Source organism: Leucopleurus acutus (genome assembly GCF_964270905.1).
Source record: "Leucopleurus acutus genome assembly, chromosome: 3".
NCBI classification, from domain to species: domain Eukaryota; kingdom Metazoa; phylum Chordata; class Mammalia; order Artiodactyla; family Delphinidae; genus Leucopleurus; species Leucopleurus acutus.
This window is the reverse complement of record NC_139145.1, coordinates 84,710,780-84,734,184: the sequence shown is the minus strand read 5'-3', so window position 1 is coordinate 84,734,184 and position 23,405 is coordinate 84,710,780. Positions and strand designations below refer to the sequence as shown.

At 45.5% G+C, this 23,405-nt stretch overlaps 1 protein-coding gene across 2 annotated transcripts in view; it reads left to right on the top strand.

The window, feature by feature from the left end:
• The window catches only part of MCC (MCC regulator of WNT signaling pathway), a 360,524-nt gene extending 340,581 nt beyond the window's left edge, over nucleotides 1-19,943 (top strand). For both annotated transcript variants that reach the window (XM_082836200.1, XM_082836201.1), the window contains 2 exons: nucleotides 12,509-12,631; nucleotides 14,121-19,943. In XM_082836200.1, coding sequence (XP_082692326.1) covers nucleotides 12,509-12,631; nucleotides 14,121-14,301 — 304 coding nt within the window. In that variant the 3' untranslated portion in view covers nucleotides 14,302-19,943. The remainder of the gene's footprint in view (nucleotides 1-12,508; nucleotides 12,632-14,120) is intronic.
• Nucleotides 19,944-23,405: the final 3,462 nt, after the last annotated feature.

The window sequence follows — 23,405 nt, the reverse complement described above, 5'->3', positions numbered from 1 at the left end:
TCTCCGCAACACCTAGCGGGGCTGCAGCCTCGGTCGGGCCCCTGCCCTGCGACCCTGCTCTCTCGGTGTGTCTGCTCCCAACCTTCTTCTGTTTGGAACAAAACCAGGCCTCCGTGCAATCACACATTTACTGGCTACCTCCCATCTGGTCTGATTTCTTTCCCTCCACTTCCATGGACGTTTATTGTAGTTTATTGGCTCCGGGGTTGCCATAAAACCCCATCTGGATGACCAGGTTTCCAAGTCTTGCACATGAGTTTTCTTTTTTATCAGGGCACCTTGTCTTTGCTGTTTGCATAGGCTGCGTGCTACAAAACCCTTCTCCATCCCAGATCCCTCTCTTGCTTGTGGTTCTAGTAAAATTTAACCGAACCACCAAAGAAGTAAACTATACAAATGCGGTTAAGGAGAGGGAATTTTCAGAAATGAGTTTTCTTTGTACTTCACGTGGTATTCATGTAGCGTGCCTGCGGGAGCCGAGCACAGCTGAGAGGAGCAGACTGTTCCATCTTCGCCATACTTAGAAAGCAGCGAGGGGCAGGTGGTGTTCTCCATATGATGCGGGAAGAGGCGAGGGGGGGGGGGCGGGGGGGGGAGGGAGACCGGCACTGCAAGGCCCAGCGGTTTCCCAAGGTCACACAGTGAGGCAGCGGGGAAATCGCAGGCCCCGCCCCCCACGTCTCCCGGACCCCTGCGTGCTGGCAGAGGTTTGCTTGCAGGTGAGTGTGAGCTGAGCCCGCTCGTGTGGGCTCACCTACACCTGGACCCGGCATAGTATGCATGGCCTGGGCAGATGGGAATCCCTGTGCTCCTGGTACACAGCCGCCCATCTGTCCACCGAAGGCTGAGGACACGTGAAGGGCTGGTGGTGAGGGCGGACTTCCTCAGATGCACAGAGCCCAGGTCGTTGTGGTTAAAAGGTAAGGATGCTGTGCCCCTCAGTGCTGAGGGACAGGGAGGAATCAGGAAAGGGCTGTGACGTGGTGAGCAGCAGCATGTAGCATCACCTCAGATGATTCCACACCCCTGTCCCTGGGCCCCAAGGCAGGTCAGGACCAGCTCCATCTCCCACCCAGGCACCGCAGAGGTCGGCCGCCCTGTCCCTGCAGGAGGCTGTGCTCATTTAGTCACAGGCCCGCCAGGGGCTCTGCTGAGCGCTTCGGGGCACTGGCAGCTGCCACCTGTGCCTGCAAGTGCCAGATGGTTCTGTAAAACGCTAAGTGAAGGCAATCAACAAATCACAGCGGCCGCTCTGTCCAGGGACAGGATGCGCCCGACTCATCAGCAGAGAAGGGGCACTTAGACTTCCTTTCATCTCTCTGATGAGTTACAGGCGAGCTGCTGCTGCCGGGAGAGGGCTGTGTGTCAGATCCCTGTAGGGAGACATCGGGGGCAGGTGGGCCCCGACTGGTTAGGGTGGTCACAAGAGACCAGATCTGGAGGACGCGGATGTGCCCCTGTGGGGAGTGGAGCTGGGCCATCCAGGAAGATACACAAGGCGGTGTCTCGGAGTTCAAAGAGACGGAGTGGGAACTCCCCGGTCAGCCCTGGCCCGTGGGCCTCCACCGCTGGGTGAATTACTCCTAATGGAAGGGACTCCAGATGACACATGAACCCACAGCGCTGACACAGAAGCCAAGCAAAGAACATGTTCAAAGCAAGGAAGCGACCACTTCAGGTTGAGGTGGGTTAAGAAGGGGAAAGGCAAGAAGCGAAGACAGCTGGTGGGAGAAGGTCGCTGTGCAGAGAGGGAACTCTGGGGGAACTGTCTCTAAGAAGGAGACCCCGGAGCGCATCTGTGTGCGCCTGAGGATGACCCCGTAAGAGCGGGCCCTCTCAGGGTCACAGAGTAACTTTACAGGATGCAGATCTGATGGTACCCTCACACTCGTGTTCCTCTGCTGTGTAACAAAGTACCGCAAGCTTTGCAGCTTGAACAATGCCCATTCATTAGCTCACAGTTTCTGTGGGTCAGCAGGGCGCAGCACGACTGGCTTCTCTGCTTAGGGTCTTACAAGGCTGCAGTCAAGGTGTCATCCAGCGCCCTGTTCTCATCTGGAGGCTCTTGGGAGGAATCTGCTTCAAAGCTCGTTCTGCCTGTTGGCAGAAGTCAGCTCCTGGCGGTTGTAGGGCTGACATCCCATTTTCTTGGGGCTCTTGGCCAGGGGTAACTCCTAGAGGCCTCTAGAACTTCTGCACAGACTTCCTGGTCCTCAAAGCAGCAAACACCTCCCTCTTATCACATCCCTTCCCTGCTTCAAATCTCTTTCCAGGAAGAGCCCAGTCCTTTTTAAGGGCTCACCTAAGTCTGCCAGGTCTACCCAGAATCATCTTATCCTAAGATCAGCTCTTTGGGACTTTAATTACATCTGCAGAATTCCCTCACAGCAGCACCTGGATGACTGAATAACTGGGATGTGTGTGTATCCTAAGGGGCCAAACTCTCAGAGGCCATTTTTGAACTCTGCCTACCACACCTCATTACCTAAGACCTTCCAGTGACTCCGGCTGTCTGTGTCCAAGCTCCTTCGCAAGTGTGTGATCTGACCCCTGCCTGCTTCTCCACCCTCGCCCTATCACATGCCCCCTCCCATCCTGAGCCACACCAGGCCGCCCACCCTCTCTGTGCCTCTGGGGCTTCAGTGCTGCTGCTACCTCTGACCTCACACCACCAAAGCCCACGTCCCAGGCACTCACAGCACTGTGCCTCTTCCCTGTCTATAAAATTTGTTTATTTTTTGGTTCTCGTGAGCCCTTATTTCGTTCTATCAGAGAATACATCATTGCTTTGTTTCTTATGTGCCTGCCTCTTCTTCCCCTGCTTCACCCTCCGCTGCCTGCAGGAGAGTCCCTTGTGGGGGTGGGGGGGCAGGGGTCATGACTTACCCAGCTGTACGACTCTGGTGACTTTGTTCCTTCTAAACGATCCCTCAGTGATCTCTGCCCACTGGACATCTCCCCCGAATATCAGGCTAGAGCCTTAAAACACACCATGTCTCCGGGCTTCCCTGGTGGCGCAGTGGTTGAGAGTCTGCCTGCTGATGCAGGGGACATGGGTTCGTGCCCCAGTCCGGGAAGATCCCACATGCCGCGGAGTGGCTGGGCCCATGAGCCATGGCCGCTGAGCCTGCGCGTCCGGAGGCTGTGCTCCGCAATGGGAGAGGCCACAACAGTGAGAGGCCCGCGTACTGCAAAAAAAAAAGAAAACACACCATGTCTAAAACAGAAATTATAATCCCGTTTCCTCCTGCCCTTTGAAATTGGCCTTTTTTTCAGAATTCCTATTTATATTTAAAAAAGTAAATTTTTCTAGTGATCCAGGATTATAATTTTGAAGTCTCCTATCTCTGTCTCTTGTCTGCAGATTGTAATGTTTTTTTTTTCCATTAAAATCCCATCCATCCCATGCCACTTGCATTGCCTTCTCCTGAGTTTAGCCCTCAATCCCTCAGAACTCAGTAGCATCCTGATGGGTCATTCTGCCATTAGTCTCACCTTGTGTTCTGCCACCAAAAATACCTTAAAACACACTTCTGATCATGCTGCTCTGCAGATACACCTTCAGTGGCTTGGCCTGCAAGATCATCTGTAGGTCCCTAACTTAACTTCCTAGCCCATATTTCAAATGTTTCCCTACATGTAACCTGCGGTCCAGATTCATGTGGGCAGTTCATCTTTCCGAGAGCATGCCCTTTGCTTTATCCCCCCACCCTGCCCCATCTCTCTCAACCTGGGGACCCCTCCTCTTCACCCCTTCCCGTAGGACACTCATCTTCCGGAAGCTTCCTGTGTCACCTCTCCTCTGCGCCCCTGATGGTACAGACCACTCATCGTCCATCGGTACCCCCAGAGCACGTGGTTGTCAGAGGGCCTTAGAACAAACCACAGCAAGCCTCCTTGAGTTCAGATTCATGTCCGAGTTCCAAAAATACCTGCCCAGCTCTAGCAATCTTCCAGATTTGTAGGAAAGAACAACTGGCCATGAAAGGAAGGAAGATGGCACTGATCGACCCCTATTTCAGCATCTATGGATTAATACTGTTTTTGAGCCGTACACATAGTGGATTGAAATGAAGAAGGAACTGGTTGGAGTCCTTTAAAGAGGGAGACCCCACTGAGCAAACAGGCAGCAGAATCTTCACCATTTTATTAGTAGGACCATTATTTTTAAGGGTGCTGTTTTATTAAACTTGCACTTGCTGATTCTTCCTATGTGGCTGATTTATAAGAGCAGTCAGGCAGTGGCAGTTGTGCTCAGAATTCCGTAAATGCACAGGGGTCTGCAGGACGTTAATGGAATACAAAGTGCACCTGTGAGTTCATTATCATGTCAACAAATGACTGAGCTCCAGAGCCGGCCTCAGAGGGCACAGGGAAAGACCAGCGCTCATCCTGGGGGTTGAGGTAGGCGTTGCTTGGATAACTGAGATTTCTTTGTATTCCTATCATTCCCCCCACGTTCCAAAAGCTCAGAGAAAAGGCCTTGCCCTGGATCGCATAAAGGCAGAGTGATGGAGAACATCCAAGCACCCTGTAGCATGGGCAAGGCAGCAGCGTGCAGATGTGCAAGAAACATGGTCGTAGGGAGGTCTGGGCCGTCATCTTGTGGCTACTCCTGGCAAACTCGCCCCAACACAACACCTGCGGAACATCATTAACTGGGACACCCCCTCCTTAGTTCCACAGGCCTGGGCTCTTCACCAGAGAGCTGTCTGCTCTGTCTCCTGCCCCACTGTCTGCTCGTTATGAAGCAGCATACTTCAGCAAGTTGCTGAAGAGCAGGCTCGCAGACAGACCCCTGGGTGCATCCCAGCTCCGCAGGCGAACCTGGCGAGTCTCTTCACTGTGCCTCCAGTGCCTCATCTAGAAGACTAGAATAATAATAGAGTACTGACCTCCAAGGCTTGTGGTGAGAAATAACTTCATCCTTGTAAAGGACTTAGAGCTGTTACTGCTGGCTGGATTTTCTAAAAGAGAAGTAGTTATAGACTAATGGCTACAATGAAGGAAAGAAATAGAGTCATAGTCTCCGCGGAGATTTTTTTTTTCCCCAAAAAAAGTAAATATAGGTTGCAATGAATAATGGGGAAGCGACAAGGTGCTGGGATGTCATTACCCTGGGACATTTGTTTAGATGGGTGGTCAGGGTAGGCTGTTCTGAGGAGGTGACATTTAAGCTGAGATGCGAAGGAGGAAAAGTAACCGTGGGGAGGAAGTTCATCCCAAGCAGAGGGGACTGACTGCACGGGGTTCTGTCCTGGGAAGAAGCTTGGTGTGTGCTAAGAATGGATAGGATTCCAGGGTGCGAGGGGGAGGGCGATACCAAAGACTGAGTCAGGCAGGGCCTTTAGTCAGAGTAAAGCCACGGACTCTATTCCAAGTGCAGGACAATAATACGATCTGAGTTGTCATATTAAAAACTTCCTCTGGCCGCTCTGTGAAAGCTAGACTCTGGGGTACAAAGGTGAAGCAGAAACATCAATTAGGAGGCTCCTGTGGTTGTCCAGGAGAGACATGATGGCAGCTTGGGCCTGGGTGGTGGCAGGAATTGCACCCATTTGGTAGGTGGGGTTTGCTGCTGAGCGAACGTGGAGGACGAGGAAAAGGGAGGGTCAAGGCTGACTGAAGACGGGTGTTGGCAACTGGGTGAATGGCCTTGCCGGCCTCTGACAAGCGAGGAAGCGTGGGTCGGGGAGGCCGTCTCAGAGGGTCTGCTTTGGACACGCTGAACTGAAGACGCCTGTTAGGTAGAGATGTCACAAGGACAATTCCAGAGCTCTGCGGAAAGGCCTGAAGATTTAGAAGTTTTTAGCATGTAGGTAGTTTCTAGGGAAATAAATGCAAATGGAGAGAATCAAGTCAAGAAAGGGTGGGGTACAAAATAGGGTCCAGGCCCAAGTCCTAAATACTCCCAGCACACAGAGGTGGAGGAGAGGATGAGGAACCAGGGTAGAAGACCGCACGGACAGCTGGGGAAGTGGGATGAAATCCAGGCGCTCGGGGAAGAGAAGGTGCCGACAGAAGATCAGGCCAGAGAGGGACCCTTGATTGTGTCAATGCCCAGATCATCGGTGGCCTTGTGAGCAGTTTCAGTGGAGACAGAAGCCTGGTAATGGAAGGTGAGGAAGAGGAACCACATAGGCAGACCATTCTCTCGTTGTCTAATTCCACATAATGAGCCATTACAAAGAAATTCTAGGGCTTCCCTGGCGGCGCGGTGGTTGAGAGTCCGCCTGCCGATGCAGGGGACGCGGGTTTGTGCCCCGGTCCGGGAAGATCCCACATGCCACGGAGCGGCTGGGCCCATGAGCCATGGCCGCTGAGCCTGCGCATCCGGAGCCTGTGCTCCGCAACAGGAGAGGCCGCAGCAGTGAGAGGCCCGCGTACCGCAAAAAAGAAAAGAAAAGAAATTCTAGGTCCTGTGGCTGCAACTCCCTGCGGTTTGGTGTGATTACAGCTCCTCTGGAAGGTTTCCTGGCTGGTGCAGCCACTGCCCACCTCATCAGGCCCGGGCTCTTGCCCTGCCTCCCCAGCCTCCTCATCTGGACTTAGTGATTAAAGCACTGCAGCTGGCCTTTTTTTTTTTGCGGGAGAATGCAGCCTCCTCCCTGATGGCCCCGAGAACTCTGCTTCCAGACCCCCGGGCACACTGACAGCCTCACTGCAGCGGCCTGCGAGGCCGTCCCCTGCCCAGGCTGCCCACCTGGATTTTCTCGTCACCAGCAAACTCGCACTGTGAGTCTGCCTCTCACTTCCCCTGTGTGTATGCCACTGCTGACAATTATGCTTCAGTTAAAAATAAAAAGCACTTCCGGCTGCGTGGCTAAAGTAAGATTCGGACGACCTTTTGTGACCAAAGATGAACCTGGGGATGGGGCGGAACCTGTAAGTGAAACCCACGTGTGTGCTGGGGGCTGTGGGTCTTCGTGGTGAGAGTAGGAGCCAGGATTGTCTTCTTGCTGCTGTAGGTGCATATTCCTGAGGGTCTGTATTACTGAGTGTGAAGACACAAGGAAGGGATTACACAGTTCTGGTTGTTCCGGAAAACATTGTGTGAACACATTACCATGGAGGGGCAAGTGGAACATGTAGTGTTTAATTTGTACCTTCTCATCTGCGCGGAGCCTATGAAAGTGTTCCTTTTAGCCTTATTACCTAGACAAACCATAGAAATTCTTTCTGAACTGAAAGCCAAGCAAATTTGAATCAGAAACTAGAAGGAACAGGAAATGAATGGTTGAGGTTCCAAAGTGACTTGGATTAGCAGGTTTATGGCTCTCAGTGTTTTTCAGGTCCTCCTTTGAAAATCAGAGGAAAGCTGTGGTCTTCAGAAAAGTAGAACCGTGCGTGTAATTTTGCATAAAAATTCAGAGAGTTCAAGACCACGTGAAGCTCATTTGTAGACCCAGGTAAATAGCACTGCTGCCTTACCAGAGTTTCCCAAATTTGCACAATAATATCACCTGAGGCATTCTTTTTTATTGAGGCATAATAGACATATAACATTATATTAGTTTCTGGTGTACAACGTGATGATTCAATATTTGTATATATTGCAAAATGATCACCATAATAAGTCTAGTTAACATTTGTCACCATAGTTACCAAAAAAATTTCTTACTTGTAATAACTTTTAAGATCTCCTCTCTCAGCACCTTTCAAATACACAGTCCAGTAACGTTTAGTCACCATGCTGTACATTACATCCTCGGGACTTATTTATGTTATAATTGGAAGGTTGTACCTTTTAACCCCCTTCACCCATTTCGCCTGCCCCCAGCCCCACCTCTGGCAGCCATCAGTCTGTTCTGTGTATCTATGAGCTTGCTTTTTGTTTTTTTAGATTCCACATACAAGTGAGATCATACAGTATTTGTCTTTGTCTTATTTCACTTAGCATAATGCCCTCAAGGTCCATCCATGTTGTTGCAAACGGCAAAATTTCACTCTTTTTTATGGCCGAATAATATTCCATTGTGTATATATCCCACATCTTTATCCACCGATGGGCACTTAGGTTGTTTTCATATCTTGGCTATTGTAAATAGTGCTGCAGTGAACATGGGGGTGCAGATATCTTTTTTCAGGGTGGGGATTTCATTTTCTTTGGATAAATACCCAGAAGTGGAATTGCTGGATATGTTGGTTTTATTTTTAATTTTTTGGGGACCTCCCATTCTGTTTTGCCTAGTGGCTACACCAGTTTACATTCCCACCAACAGTACACAGGGTTCCCTTTTCTCTGCATCCTCACCAACAATTTGTTATTTCTTGTCTTTTTTATAATAACCATTCTGACAGGTATGAGGCAGTATCTCATTGTCGTTTTGATTTGCATTCCCCTGATGATTAGTGATGTCGAGCATCTTTTCATATGCCTGTTAGCCATCTGTTTGTCTTCTTTGGAAAAATGTCTATTTAGATCTTCTCTCTTCTGCTCATTTTTCTTTTTTTAATTTTCTCTTTCATTCAAACCCTGGCTTCTGCTCATTTTTTAATCAGGTTGTTTTTTTCCTATTGGGTTGTATGGATTCTTTATTTATTAGATACATGATTTGTAAACATTTTCTCCCATTCAGTAGGTTGCCCTTTCATTTTGTGGTTTCCTTTGATGTGCAGAATTTTAGTTCGATGTAGTCCCATTTATTTATATTTGCTTTTGGTGTCAGATTCAAAAAATCATCACCAAGATTGATGTCAAGGAGCTTACTGCCTGTGTTTTCTCTAGAAAGGAGTTTGATGGCTTCAGGCCTTACCAGGTCTTTAATCCATTTTGAGTTAATTTTTGTGTGTGGTGTAAGACAGTGATCCGGTTTCATTCCCTTGCATGTAGCTGTCCAGTTCTCCCGAGACCATATATTGAAGAGACTGTCCTTTCCCCATTATACACACACACACACTTGGCTCCTTTATCATAAATTAATTGGGCTCTCTATTCTGTTGTATTGATCATGTGTCTCCTTTTATGCCAATACCATGCTGTTTTGGTTACCTGGAGCACTTCTTTTTAAATTTATTTATTTATGGCTGTGTTGGGTCTTTGTTGCGGTGTGCGGGCTTCTCATTGCGGTGGCTTCTCTTGTTGCAGAGCATGGGCTCTAGGCGCATGGGCTTCAGTAGTTGCAGCACACGGGCTCAGTAGTTGTGTCTCACGGGCTTAGTTGCTCTGCAGCATGTGGGATCTTCCCAGACCAGGGCTCGAACCCGTGTCCCCTGAATTAGCAGGCAGATTCTTAACCACTGCACCACCAGGGAAGCCCTGGAGGACTTCTTGAAACTGCACTTCCTGGGTCTCAACCCAAACCTACTGAATCAGAATCCAGGGATACCCCTGGTACTGTTGCTATAAACACATGCTCTAGAGCAGCACTGTCCGCGAGTAACATCACATGAGCCACAAAGGCAAGCCATGATGTGTGTAACTACATTTTCTAGTAGCTACGTTAAAAACTGTAACGAACAGGGAAATTAACATATTTAGCCCAGTGTATCTAAAATGTTATCATTTCAACATATAATCAATGTTTTTTCAGTTATTTTACCTTCTTTTTTTCATATTAAGTCTTCAAATTCCAGTGTGTATTGTACACTTACAGCACATCTCAGATCAGACTGGCTGAGTTTCAAGTGCCCAAATGGCCTCCTGACGCCTCTAGGCTGCGTGTGGGAAGCGGCCCTAGAGTTGCTACCGCACAGGGGTTTAGCGTTTGTCCAGACAAGCGACGCCAGAGGCATGACTCGTACTGCAGGCGTCTGCCTCGCTCAAACGAAAACAGGTATAAAGTAACTCACATTTTAGGTTTAAGTTTGAGGTTTAGCCTGTCTTTATAGCTTTAAATAAATCAGCATCCTGGTTTTCTACCCTGGTGTTTGGACAGCAGTTCACTCCCATCTCCCTCCCTTCCGGAGGCCTAAGGGGTTCTGGGGACAGTTCTCAGCTCCCAGAGATGGCTCCCCACTCCCAGCCCTGTCCCCATCTCCCTTCACCCCCAGCCAGGGTTGGGCAGGGTCTCTGAGGGCCTCTCTTGCCTTCCTGGGTTCCATCCTCCATTGGAGCCTGCCAGTTCTGGAAGGTTCCCTCCAGTCCCCAGGGGCCTGGGCCCTTCGTTTTGCGGGAGCTGGGATTTCCACACTCGCCCTTTGGGGTTGGGGCAGGGATGCGGATGTAATTAGGGGGTGGGGAAGAAGCCGTACCACTCCAGGCAGTTTTATGTTGTGAATTTGAATTCATGGTTAGATTTTAAATTCTCTTCGTAATTTTCTTCTTTCCTTTTGCACTATTAACCGACTTCAGAATAAAGATAAAAGAATTTGAAACAGTAACAAAACGTAAAACAAATAACCCTTCCCTATTCTTTGTAGCCAGAGGGAAGAGGGGAGAAATCTTTCATGCTCTCCTAACTTTTCCTCAGCTGACGGAGGGCTGCCTGCAAGGCTGAGGGGATGGGCTGGGGAAGGAGGGAGGAGCCGCCCTCTCGAGACCCATTCTCACTTATGGTGGGAAATGGTGCCACTCTGGGATTCCAGTGGGAAATGCAGCCAGATCTGAGATTTCCTGGTGGCCACTAGGGCCCAGGAGAAACCTCAGCAACCAGGAGGCACTAGCTGGAAGGCTCTGCGGGGGAGGGGGAGCCTCCAGCTCCCTTAGGGCTGGTGGGAGGAAGTCACTGGGCGCTAGGCACACTTATCCTCACTCACAGAAGCAGGCCTGGAGTTTTGTGTTGCAATTCCTTTCTTCATTAATGAATTTGGGAAGCTGGAACTGCACTTAACAGTAGCTGGAGGCAGAAATGTTAAAGATTAGATACTTGAAAAGCCAGGAGGGGAGAACCAGGGCTGAACCACTGAGCACCTGTGAGTCCTCCCCTTCAAGGTCACCCCCCAGGCCCATCCTACAGGAAGCACAACTGAGACTCCGCACACACTTTACAAAAGCATCCAAAATTATAAACACTTCAAGCAACTCGAAATGAGTCAGGTAGAAAGTGAAAGCATCCCGTCATCCCTCTTCCTGGAGTTCAGCACTGTTGAGTGTTTAGCCTTCTAGTCAGTCACTACAGTATATCAGCTATTCACACATTTTTGGTTGTTTCTGCAAACATGACATCCAATGGAACTCACCCTTTTCGCTTGACAGTGTATCAGCTGCTCTTCCGTGCCAGTGCACGTCAGTCTGCATGCTTTATTAACAGGGAAGAGCATTTCAAGAGAACCACTAGGAGACCCTGAGTGACTTAACCAGCCCCCTGGTTGTTTCCCATTCTTAAGCTTATAACCAGAGCTGAAGTGAATCCAACTGTCATCTCATGTATAGGAACCTACACTCATACTGTTTCTGTAAGGAAAATTCCTGTAAAGTTTCTTAGTCAAGGGATGGGTTCATTTTGTATTTTGCTAGATGCTGGCAAATGCCTTCCAGAACCATCATGCTAATTTACATTCCTCATACACTCATGAGTTGTTTTTAGAGGAGTTTCTTCCATAAATCCTGGTTACTTGGTACGCTCCAAGGTATCCCATACCTTCAGTGACCTGTTTTAACAACTGTTGTCACTGTGAAACTATCCCCTCGCACGGCGCTCGGCACTCAGGATACGTCAGGGAAGAAACCAAATGAGGTCCTTGCCGCCCTAGAGCCTGCATGCCGGTGGGGGAGTCTGCTGAGCAGATTACGACCGACTGTGCTGAGCGTGCCACGTGTGACAGAACACGGAGTGGCACCGTGCCTGTGATGGGGACCTCAGGAGGGAGGAGGGCGGTCGGTGACGCCTCCCTGCCCAGGTCTGTGCTCTCGGGAATTAGAGGAAGGCAGTAAGCTGACTTGGACACCAAAAACCTCCTAAGCCACTTGTCTTGGGTCCCTGCAGTAGTAAAGACCCAATGGAACTTGAAGCCAGGGACTGGGGGAGTCGAATGAGCCCGAATATAACTTCCGTACTTGAAATGTGATCAAGGACTTTCAAAATGAGAATACCAATTCTCCCTCTACCACGACCACACCTTTTTTTATTTTGCCTGGTAGGACTGTGTTGATTTCATTGAGAAGGGACTCATCCCAGGTAGGCTACCCAGGCCAGGTTTATACTCTTGAATCCCCGCATGGTTCAGGAGATGCTTAGCACACTTGGAAAAGAGCACAGAGACCAGGACAGGGGTTTGTAGTCAGACGGCACTCTGCTTGCTGAGTATCTGGTCTGCCCACAGCAGGAAGGAACTTCTCCGTCTGGAAGACGAGAAACAACTTCCTGTCCTATTCCTTTGCAACACGCACTTAGATCTCTAAAGGGCCCTTATCATTAAAAGCTGACTCCAGCGGGCCTTCGAGACTGTGGTGGTGAGGTGTTCGGGCTCTGCAGAGGGGCGCTCTTGTGCTCTCTGGTGTCTCCCCTTTGGTCTGTACTCCTGCCTTTGGACTTGGCAGGCTAAGCCTTCCTCCTCTCTGCCAGGGCAGCAGCCATCTCCATTCTCTCACGTTACTCACAACATGCTGCATCTCTCCTTGATACAGAGAAAAGAAGTTAAAGGCCAGAGTTCAGGAGCTGGTGAGTGCCTTGGAAAGACTCACCAAGAGCAGCGAAATCCGACACCAGCAATCGGCGGAGTTCGTTAATGACCTGAAGCGAGCCAACAGGTAAAGTCTCCGTTTGTAATCCACAGCAGTGCTTGGACTCATACACCAGGGAGAACGTTTCCGTAATTGCTGGAAATCAGCTGTAGAGAACAGTGAATCCTCAGCTGTCTCCCTTAGAGCCTGACCTTCCCTAGGGTATGACTTCCCAGTGTTCCACAGAAACCTAAGAAATGCTCCGTAAGGACAAGTCCTTGGGTCAGATGTGTCTGGGAGACGCAGCAGCCTGTGGTCCCTTCCTAACACTTCATATAGGAAAGATTCTGAGAAGTCATTCAGTTTAAAAAAAAAAAAAAAAAATCAGCCTATGTTTAAGCCAATGTGTTCAAAGCAAAACTGGCTACACAACTTTTTTTTTGAGCAGCATTCAAAAATCGGGTGGAACCCTTTAGGGAGCATTGCTCTAAGACAGCAGCCGCAAACGTTGTGGGCTCGTGACCCCTGTAAAAAAGTAAGGACCTCAAAGAGTTTTGTTCTTAAAAATTATCTGTCTTGATAAATTTCATTTGAGAAACTAAAACAAATTTTAAGTTTTTATTCCTGTACAAAAAACCCCACAACTCACTACATAGAATACAAATGGCATTTATTTAAAAAATTACTATTTTCCAAAAAATATTAAAAGAGTGGCACTGTTTCTACAATTTTACAAATATCTTTAATATTTGGTTTAATTTAGGACAGCTAGATTCTCACATCCGCTTCTCCAGGCAATATGTGGTTTTGAAACATACTGAGGAAACCCAGCTTCGTGTACATCTGTAGTTAGAAAATAAAGGACCTCACAGGATTTCCCTTGAGAGGGCTTTGGGAATACTGGGGGTCGGTTCTCAGACTACACTTTGAGAACCTAACAGTATATGGAAGGGATCTGGGGTGCTGTTTTGGACCAGAGAGAGTATGGGGACTTACCTAGCTCTGGGCTCAGCCCCTGCCCTCTTCCCCCAGAGGCCTGTGTCCTGTGTTTGGCTGGCAGCATTAGTAGCTTATGGCCTGTGTGCTCTGAATCCCGTCAGCCCAAAGCATAAAGGGAAACGGTTGGTGCCTCTCTGTCCTCATCCTAGGTGAGGTGACTTAGACTGCAGTGTGTGAGGAACTCCCTCCTGCAACTGCCACTTGACCATGCTGCAAGCAGCCATGGAACAGCAAGTAGATCCACTATTGGTATTTCCATGACAGATTTCTGGAATTCAGCTACCTTTTCTGCTTATCTGTTTTGGATGTGGCCAGTTTGGATTGTTGGTTTAAATCCCTTCCGATACGTTAGTGACAAGCCTCTAGCAGTCAGGCTGAATGAATCGTGGTTAAGTCAATACACGAGTGGCCGTGAGCGCTGAAATACCACTTGATTTCAAATTCTTACTGAAGAGGCTGAGTGTCCTCTGTTTGGAGTGGTACTTACTGGACCAGGTTACCCAGTGGGCAGGACAGTGTGCATCTCAGTGCTACTTAGGATAAATCTTCATTCTCATTTCCTTCTGTTCCCACATAGCAACCTGGTGGCTGCCTATGAGAAAGCAAAGAAGAAGCATCAAAACAAACTGAAGAAGCTGGAGTCTCAGATGATGGCCATGGTGGAGAGACATGAGACCCAAGTGAGGATGCTAAAGCAAAGAATAGCTCTGCTGGAGGAGGAGAACTCAAGGCCTCACACCAATGAAACTTCGCTTTAATCGGCACTCAGGCTCCACGGTTCTGTCCGTGGAGGCTAAAGTCTAGCAGGTCGCTGAGGAGAGAGGGGCCCTAGAGGACAGAGTAACCTGTTGGGAGAAGGAGAAAAGGGAAGGTTGGCAGGTAGGTCAGCACTTGGACAATGGAGTGCCCTGGACTCAGCCCTGGGGCGAGTGGCCCTGGGACGAGTGGCCCTGGGACGTGGTGTAGACTGTATCCAGAGGATCCTGCCCCTCCCCTCCTGGGCTGTGGACGGCGTGGGAACCCCTGCCGTGTGTGCGCCGGCTCCGCAGGTCTTGCTTCTGCTTTCAGCACTGGCTCTATCACTCTCCCACCTTTCTGTTCTGGAACTTGTGCATTGGTGGTATAATCCAGGCATCACCTCTTCAAGATTTTCCATTCTTTTTTTCTCTTTTTGGTAGACAGCAGCCTTATCTGTGACATCCCTAATTTCTCCTCTTTCCTTCTCCTTCAGGGGAAAACTGCCCCGGGGGAAGGGGGGGCAGGGGGGTGGTGCGGAGACCTTGCTCAGCATCTAGAAGAACTGCTGCTTTGTTTATTGCAACCAGGCTTTGGTTTTCAAGTCCCAGGTATCAACATTTAAGACACAGGCTGTCACTCAGAGGTGTTCTGGGATGTCAAGCACAGGCGAATGGCACACAGGTGTTCCTTACAGTCCCAGATATGTTGAAGCTACAGGTAGAGCAGTTGGGTCTGAACAACTCTGTGTGGGAGAATGAGAACTTCCTTCACCTCTCACTGTGAAAGCAGGCCTGGGCAGGCAGCTCTCTTTAGACTGAGGTTTCCCCGTCCTGGTGGAGCCTTATTAACAGCCAAGGCTTGGAGCTGAGAGAATCCCGCTGATACGAGTAAGGGAACTAAACTTTTGTCAGGAGCAGAGACGCATTAGTACTTTCCACCACCCCAGGGCACTACATAATTGCTGTTCTACACGAATCAAAGCTCATCCACATGAACACGTAGTTAGGTCTGGACCTGCCTCTATTGCTCTAAGGGCAAGAGGCAGGATGCTGAGTAGATAATGTTTTGCAGGCTACACTCCTCTTACAAAGGGCAGGGGGTGAGGGAAGGGCTGTTGAGGCCTCTTTTTATCCCCCAGAGACACGGTGATGGGTAGCATATGGTGTTTCAACAGGGGAAATTTCAAGCAAAATGCTGACAGGACTGGGCAGGAACAAAGTACCTGAATTCTTTCAGGAAGGTCTTCCATTTTAAAATCAATTCGTCATCCCTTTTCTACTATAACCTTCCCTGTTGCACCTTTCACTTTTTTCAGTTCTTCTGTCGCTGCCGTACACTGACTGATACATCTTAAAGGACCACTTGCCATTTATTCTGTAGCACCTGAAGACCCACCTGAAGTCACCTATGAGAAATATGCCCAATGCCACAGTTCACTATGTTTTGCTTATGACCAGGTCACTGCATTCACTTCCCCGTGTCCATGAGCTGCTTTCAGAGGGCATGACACAAGTTCCTCAGCCTCTGCACAATGGGGCAGGATACTCTAGCCACCATCTTGGAAGGCAGAGCAGTTCTATCCCAAAGCAACTACTCTTCTTTCTCAGGCCAGCAGTGAGGCTGCCCCATATTCAAAAAAAAAAAATCAACTGGTACCAGTGTGAAAGACCCAGCTTTTGGATGCTGTGAAGTACCCACTGGCTTGTGTTTCTATAAAATTCAGGTAAATTTGTTTCTGTAGAATCAGGTAAACTTGGTTCTTGTGACATTAAGTCAATTTTTACTCTTCAGATAGTTTCATTTTGTTACAAGGAAAATGATTTGGCTGAAAAGTGTGTGCAAAAAAAGGTGTAACAGATGAAATCATGGTTTTCCCCGTTTTTCCAACATGCCCAGGGAAAACGTCCTCCCTAAGCAAACCGGACTGTGCAAAGCAGGGAACCATTCATGGCTTTCTCTTGTGTGATTGAACAGGTATCAAAACATATGGATGGTTTTCATTTTCACCAACACTAAAAAGTGTAGCTGATGCAGGACCTCTGTCCACCATTCTTGTTGCTCCAAGTGAAAACAGAACCTGCTCTTCTAGGGTCATGGAACTCCTCCAGACCTGGGAAGTCTCAGCTCCTACATTATGAGCCCCAGTATTACTGAGCCTACTTGGCCTCATTTTGAGTTTATACTTCAGCGTAATACTTTCAGATATATGGTGGTTGGGTGAAAACTATTTCCCTGGCAAAACTGTTACTTTTATAAATGTGTAGAATAAAAGCTGTTAAATAGTTGATTACCTTTCCTTATATTTTTCACATACTCCCCTAAGACACAGTCCTTGTTGAAGGTGAACCTACGGGCACTTGGTTATTATGTTAATTGCAGGGCTTACTAAAACCGCATTGATTAAATAAATGATTACAGGTGCCTGGATCATTTTCTTTTTTTATAACCTGAATTTTTCTTTCTAAATAGGAGCTGGTTTATATTAACATCTCCATCAGAGGTAAACAGTGATCCTGATTATAACTTGTACAAGGTTAAAAATGTTCCGACTTTCGTATGTTTGTTTTAATCCTCAGTGGTTAACCCTTTTAGGCAGTCACCTTCGCTGTTCAGAGTTGTCTCTGGCTCTTAGAGAAATAGGCATGAGAAGAAAGGACCCATTTGAAAGTTCCCTTGGAGTATAATTTCCCACTACTACACTGAGGCAAAAATCTCAAGTAAAAGAGACTTCTGTCTGTTGCTGGAGTGCCATCAACACGTGCACCTACCAACCGGATCTGATGTTCTGCCGAACCCCATGTGCACCAGCTACCAAAACTGCCATGGAATTGTAGGCGGTAAGATTCCCTTTTGAGATTTACACCAAAAGCTACTGATGCTTATGTATCTTATGTGATCAGACAGTTGGGATTTATCATGTCCTCCCTACCTCAGAGGTACACTAGATGTTTTATCATTGCCAATGCAGATAATTAACTGTTGCATATTCACTCTCATCTGCTAGCACGTCAGGTTTCTGAAGTTAATATCCATGCTGCCTGAAACTGGAATGGTAGAATAATAAAAAATTAAGTGGCAGTTAAACATAATTGCTTAATCCTCCTGTGAGATAATGCATACCTTACTAAGTCTTCCTCTGAGCCTACAGCAAGACCTTACAGGGACGTTCCCCTTCTCCAGGGAGGCAGTCCAAGTTAGAGCTGATGAGGCTTTCTTTTTAGGATGAGGATAGTAAAGATTTTACTATTCTAAGGAAAACCTGAAATCACAGGAAAGTCTCCTAGTTCCCAGCTGCATATAGATTACATTATTTCAAGTGAAAAAAATGCCTCATAATTACCCGATCTGGGCTGGATTGCCTATGTAGATGGCATGAATTGTCTCCTATGGCCCACAGAAATTATCCTGCAATTATTTTTTAATTCTATCAAATATCTTAAAGCTCTCAAGAGTTTGGGGTATCATGCTTGTGTTTTAAGTGAAGTAATGAGAAAGACTACAGAAGACACCCAAACTTTTATTATTAATGACTTCTGAAAGCCCTAAGCTTTTTCCATAAACTATTTGCAAATGCATAGCTGGGATTATGGCTCATCCATGAAACTAAACTCTCTATAAAGTGAAAAAAGGTCATGTTCCCTAAGTTTACAGCTGCACCTATTTGTAGATGCAGCAAACAGCTTTTAATTAGACAGTTTTTAGAGCCCAAAGGGGGAGAGAATTATGATGACTGAAATTTCTGAATTGAATTTTAATTAGGGTGCATCCTATAGGGTTGCCAAGGATTTTGTGGGTGGGGAGGAAGCATAAGTAACATTTTTGTTTTTCTGCACCACGTGACAGCTTGGTAAAACAACACTGTAAAAAATTCTGCAAAAATCATGTAGCAATTATTTTTTTATTTCTCCCATGGAATGGCCTAGTTGACAGGAAATGATACTGTTACCACCTTTCACGGAGGCTTGCTGGGCACTACTTTGCAGAGGCATCACTTGTTAAATTATGCCTTTGCTGCACACAATTCTTATTGAAGTCTATCAAAATCCTATAATAGTTAACTGAAATCCTGTGTTCACATAGGCCGGGCTGAACCTGTCACCTTCTGAAGTTCCTATTTCACACACTTGAAGTTAACGTTCTAACTAACTATACTTATTCACTAGGAGATGAATGGGGATGCCTTAGGCTGCCGAACACTACTTTTTCAGAATTGGCGCCAGAATTATCAATTAATATAATGCTGGCTGTAGCCACCACAGCATCACTGAGCACTCAGTGGCTGTTAAAACATTAAGGAAGTGGAAAAGAATACAAGTTGAATAGCAGCTGTTCACGTATTCTCATTTTTTGCTAATTCTTGTGTAGAGAAAAATAGTTTCGCATACGGACAACTATTTTCGGTGAAGGGTTACATTGGATAAGTTGTCACATTGCATCTGAGTGAGATTTTGCATAGGACCAAGACAAGAAATCCTTCTGGCCCAGTAATAGCAACTGCTACTGGATCGTCAAGGTTGCTACAAAATCATTTATCCACTAATCATCTGAAATACCAGCTCAGCAGTACAAAGCAAGCTAGAGACAAAATTCCCTCATACTGATGACCTGCTTAGTTATCCCAGCTCTACTGTTCACTTTTGCACTTTTTTGCAAATCAGATCCACGTGGAAAATGTTCTGTTTGTAGAACTCATAGTATTCACTTATAGTGCTCATGTCAGGACAGCCATTCGGGAGCCCCTAATAATCTGCTTCTCTTTGAACCCAATGCAAAGATGATGAAACATGTTCACTTTTCTATGTCTAATCAGTTTTTAGACATTGTCAAGACTTACTTTGCATGAGATTTTAGTTTCCTATTATTTGAAAATGTGCTACTTTTAAGCTGCTTGAATGATCTGTCAGTTATTAAAGCACAGGTGACTAAGTTTGCATTTGTCAGTATTGTTCTACTGTATTAAAGTCTCATTTTAAGGTTGCCCTTTAACACTGTACTATATACCTTGTAATTTTTTCTTCACTTGTATGCTTTAAATGTTTCCAGATGCCTTTAGTTTTAGCTGCTGTAAAATAGCTTTGTGTTATTTGATATAGAATTGTTTAAAAAAAAACTCCATTTATTTATACAGAGACATTTATAATATTTTACAAACAATCTTATATTCTGAATAAATATTTCTAATTCGATAATGTGCTTTAACTGTATTCACTGAAGGATACGGCTGTCCTGTAACACTGTGTGTCTAACATTTAATGTCAAACATCGCAGGTTTCATAGTTACATCACGAGCCCTCATCAAAGCGGGAAACTACAAGACAGACTGTATTAGGTCAAAACAGCCAACAAACAGCCAAAAGAAACCTCATTTATCGCCAGTGTCTACTGGGCTGCCTTTTCAGATTTGGTATGAACGCAGAGTTAGTTATCTATTGAAGGATCTGCATCTTTTTTCCTCTTTAAAAGTTACTGAAAGGGAATATAACAAAAAGTTACTGAAAGAGGGAATATAACAATGAGCTGGAAAGTCACCCATGCCTCTAAAGAAGGATGGTGAGCAGCTCTGCAAGGTGTCTGATGTTAGAATATTACTACAGTGTTGTCAGTTCTCATTATCAAAGCAAAGTACCCTTGACAGTAAGAGCATAACACCTTGGTTACTCTCCTTTCTTAAAATCTTAAATAAAAATTTCTATCATACAGCTGCGGTCTCTAGTAGGGAAGAATGTATTTCTCTGACCCCTGAGATCCAAGGACTGGCAAGCGTTCTATTTAGAAAACCAGGCTCTAATACAAATTGAAGAATTGTTGGATTTTATGTATCTAATTAACTCACAATATAACCTTGCTTTAAAAATCACCAACCAAACCATAAACTGAGATGGAGAATACGTACCAGTTTTCATTTTTGCAGAGACGACACTCTACCCTTAATATTTCCTCCTATCACATAAACATACCTTTATCTTATACTTGTCATTTTTTTACTGGTCCAGAGAGATGCAGCCAAAATATGAGCAACTTGCAACCTACAACAAGTATCAGTAGCAGAAGCCAGGTTAAGGTAGTAATTAAAACTGCCCAAGCAGCAAAATTTATTGATATTGCACTACAAAGAGTAAATTTAACATGATAATGTTTTTACAGAAAGCCAATATTTGATCAATCAACTGTAAAAATGTTTTAAAATACAAAGGAAACCTTCCATCATTCAAACCGTATTTAAGATAGAAGGTTTCTCATTTCTCAAATGGTGTTATTTACATCAAAAGCTTTCAAAAAGAGCATAACTGTTAAGACACAGGACTTTGTTCATTTTCTCAGTGGAGAATACAGCTGGCATTTCTAGTCAACTTTGGAAGTGCAGTAATCCTGCAAACATTTAAACTCCTGATTCATAAACATGAGTCACTGGAAATCCTTTACTTATGATAGACACACTCAATATAAGTGAAAAATCAATAGAAGTAAAATCCTTATCCTTTCATTAACACTGAGGGGAAAAGAGAAAACTATTCAGTCAGAATGTAATAAGCCCTGAAAACACAATAAGTAATACCACTCTAAAGGTTATCAATTCATTGAACTACAAGGTGCACCAACAAGGCTGATTTGGGGGTTCCTTTTCTGCTTTTCCTAAATGTTTCACAATCAAAACAAGCACCAAAAACTTCATTACTGGGCTTCCCTGGTGGCGCAGTGGTTGAGAGTCCGCCTGCCGATGCAGGGGACACGGGTTCGTGCCCCGGTCCGGAAAGATCCCACATGCCGTGGAGTAGCTGGGCCCGTGAGCCATGGCCACTGAGCCTGCGCTCCGCAACGGGAGAGGCCACAACAGTGAGAGGCCCGCAAAAAAAAAAAAAAAAAAAAAAAAAAAAAACTTCATTACTACCATGGACAGAATCACTCCAATGGTTTACTTACACAGTCTTTCTCGAAACATTAAAATGCCCTAGAAGGTAAAGTAATAAAATGCTGCTATAATTAAGGTAAAAATTAAATGTTAAATCATTTTACATGAGACAAAAATTATTGCTGAATAAAGTTTACAAACCTATTTAGTTATCACATTGACTCTAAAGTTCAGTTTTCTCAGGTGGAATATCATGTTTAGCAAAACCATTTCATCAATTTTTTTCTACCAGATTTTGTCAGTCCATGACTCAGCATAAATATATTCACCTTTTTCAGACTAAAACCTACCCCCAAGAAAACTGTTTTAAGACTACGTATGTTCCATGAACATTACCTAGTCTCCACAGCATCAAAGACACTTCAAATCTTGTTTTGGAAATAGGCAGGAAATATAAAGAAATCAATTCTTATTCCCTTTCCCATCCAAACTAAACTGGATGGTCACTTTAGTTAACCCATGAACCATAATTCCATTTGATTAATCATTTTATTCTGAAATAAGACTTTTAAATTTTCATTAAACAGGTAAAATTAAAAATCTGAGTTGTATGAATCAATATTTAGCAAAGATGAATTTTTTATAAAGAAGCTAATGAGCAAACTTCAAAAACAATTAGAAAAAATATGTATATTGTGCATATATATATACACAAATATATGTATATGCAAAATAGTTCATGGTTTTATTTTCCTTCCCTATTTATTACTGAAGAAAAACAGTTTATAATATTTATAAAATGGAAGTCAGGTTACCTGTCTCCTGTCCTAACTTTGAAATGAAATTAGCAAAAAAGTAAAATTAAAGAATCAGTTCTTTGGGCTCTCGCATTTGAAATTAAAAGGTACTTGTGCAAGATCCAAACACAAACCTAAAATGACCACCAGAGACAGCAGTGCCCTAGGACAGTAGTGAAATGCACAAAGAAACTCTGCAGATAGGTCTTTTGTGCTTTTCTATCAGTGCATATCGTATGTGTTAAGACATGAAGAGTACGGCTATTCATTTGTTCCAAAAGTATTCAATATTAACACATCTAACTAACCAAACTGCTGAGGAATAGTTACTACCTTTCTCAATTTCATTCACAATTGAGAACCTTTGCTTCCATTTCCTGCCATCCACAATCTATTCCTAAATATCACAAAAGCATAGTAAGCGAAGATATCATTTTACAAAGATCTAGCTAATATCTTAAAGCTTAAGAAATGACTAACAATGAAGATTTGTGCCAAAAATGTCTCACACCATCGTTTGCAGCTATAGATTGTTTTAGAAACTCAGATTCAATTCATTGTAAGTACACTAAAATGTTACATCCTGTCAAAAAGTCCACAGCTGAAGAATGTTAACTGAGACCTCTCAAAGACCAGCAGAATACTGCCCATTTTGCCCTAGAACTACAGAGAAATTTCCTTTGTTCCCAAACCAATGTGACAGCTACCTGCATGAGAGACTAAAATAAAATAGCACAGGCATCCACAGCCCTCCTAACTGCTCATGGCCCAACGGTCAAAGTTAAGATGCAATCACTGCTTGTAAATTCCCACAGGGGCAGATACACCATAGGGATGCATCACAAGGAAAAAAAAAAAGATTCTTTTACCGAAAGAGAAAAACCGACACGGGGTGGGCACTGAGGGGGCGGGGGGGGGGGCAGGGACAGGGTACAGGTGGCATGGGACAGACTCAATGGCCGCTTCCTGATCAGTCACCCCAGAAAAGGGATTAAGAAACAACAGGTCTTCAAACAGCACTCACCGGACAGAGGCCAATAACCAAAAGAACACCCAAACACCAAAAAAGCATCAAGTATATGTTCAGGGCCTTATTCTTCCACTGGACTGAAGGATTAAAGGCTACTAACAGGAGGGTCCACGCAAAACAAAGTTACAAACATAGGCAGTTGACTTCTGCATTCAGTCCCTTTCCCAGAGCACACTTGACCAGCACTACACAGCTAATGCAACCTTGTTAAGGTTAATTCCTTAGATTGTGCTTTCAAGCTACCATAGCTAGACCATGCCCTCTGCTAACAACAGAGGACCCAAGACAAATGAAATCTCTTTACTGGTGATTTCATAAGGAACCCAGATTAAAGAGTCAATTATGAACATTTTCTCAAGATAAAACTTTCATAATTTATCGTAGTTTTTTGTTTACGCAACAAAGCTGGTGGAAGCCAACACTTCAAGTCCACTCCCAGGCAGGGGA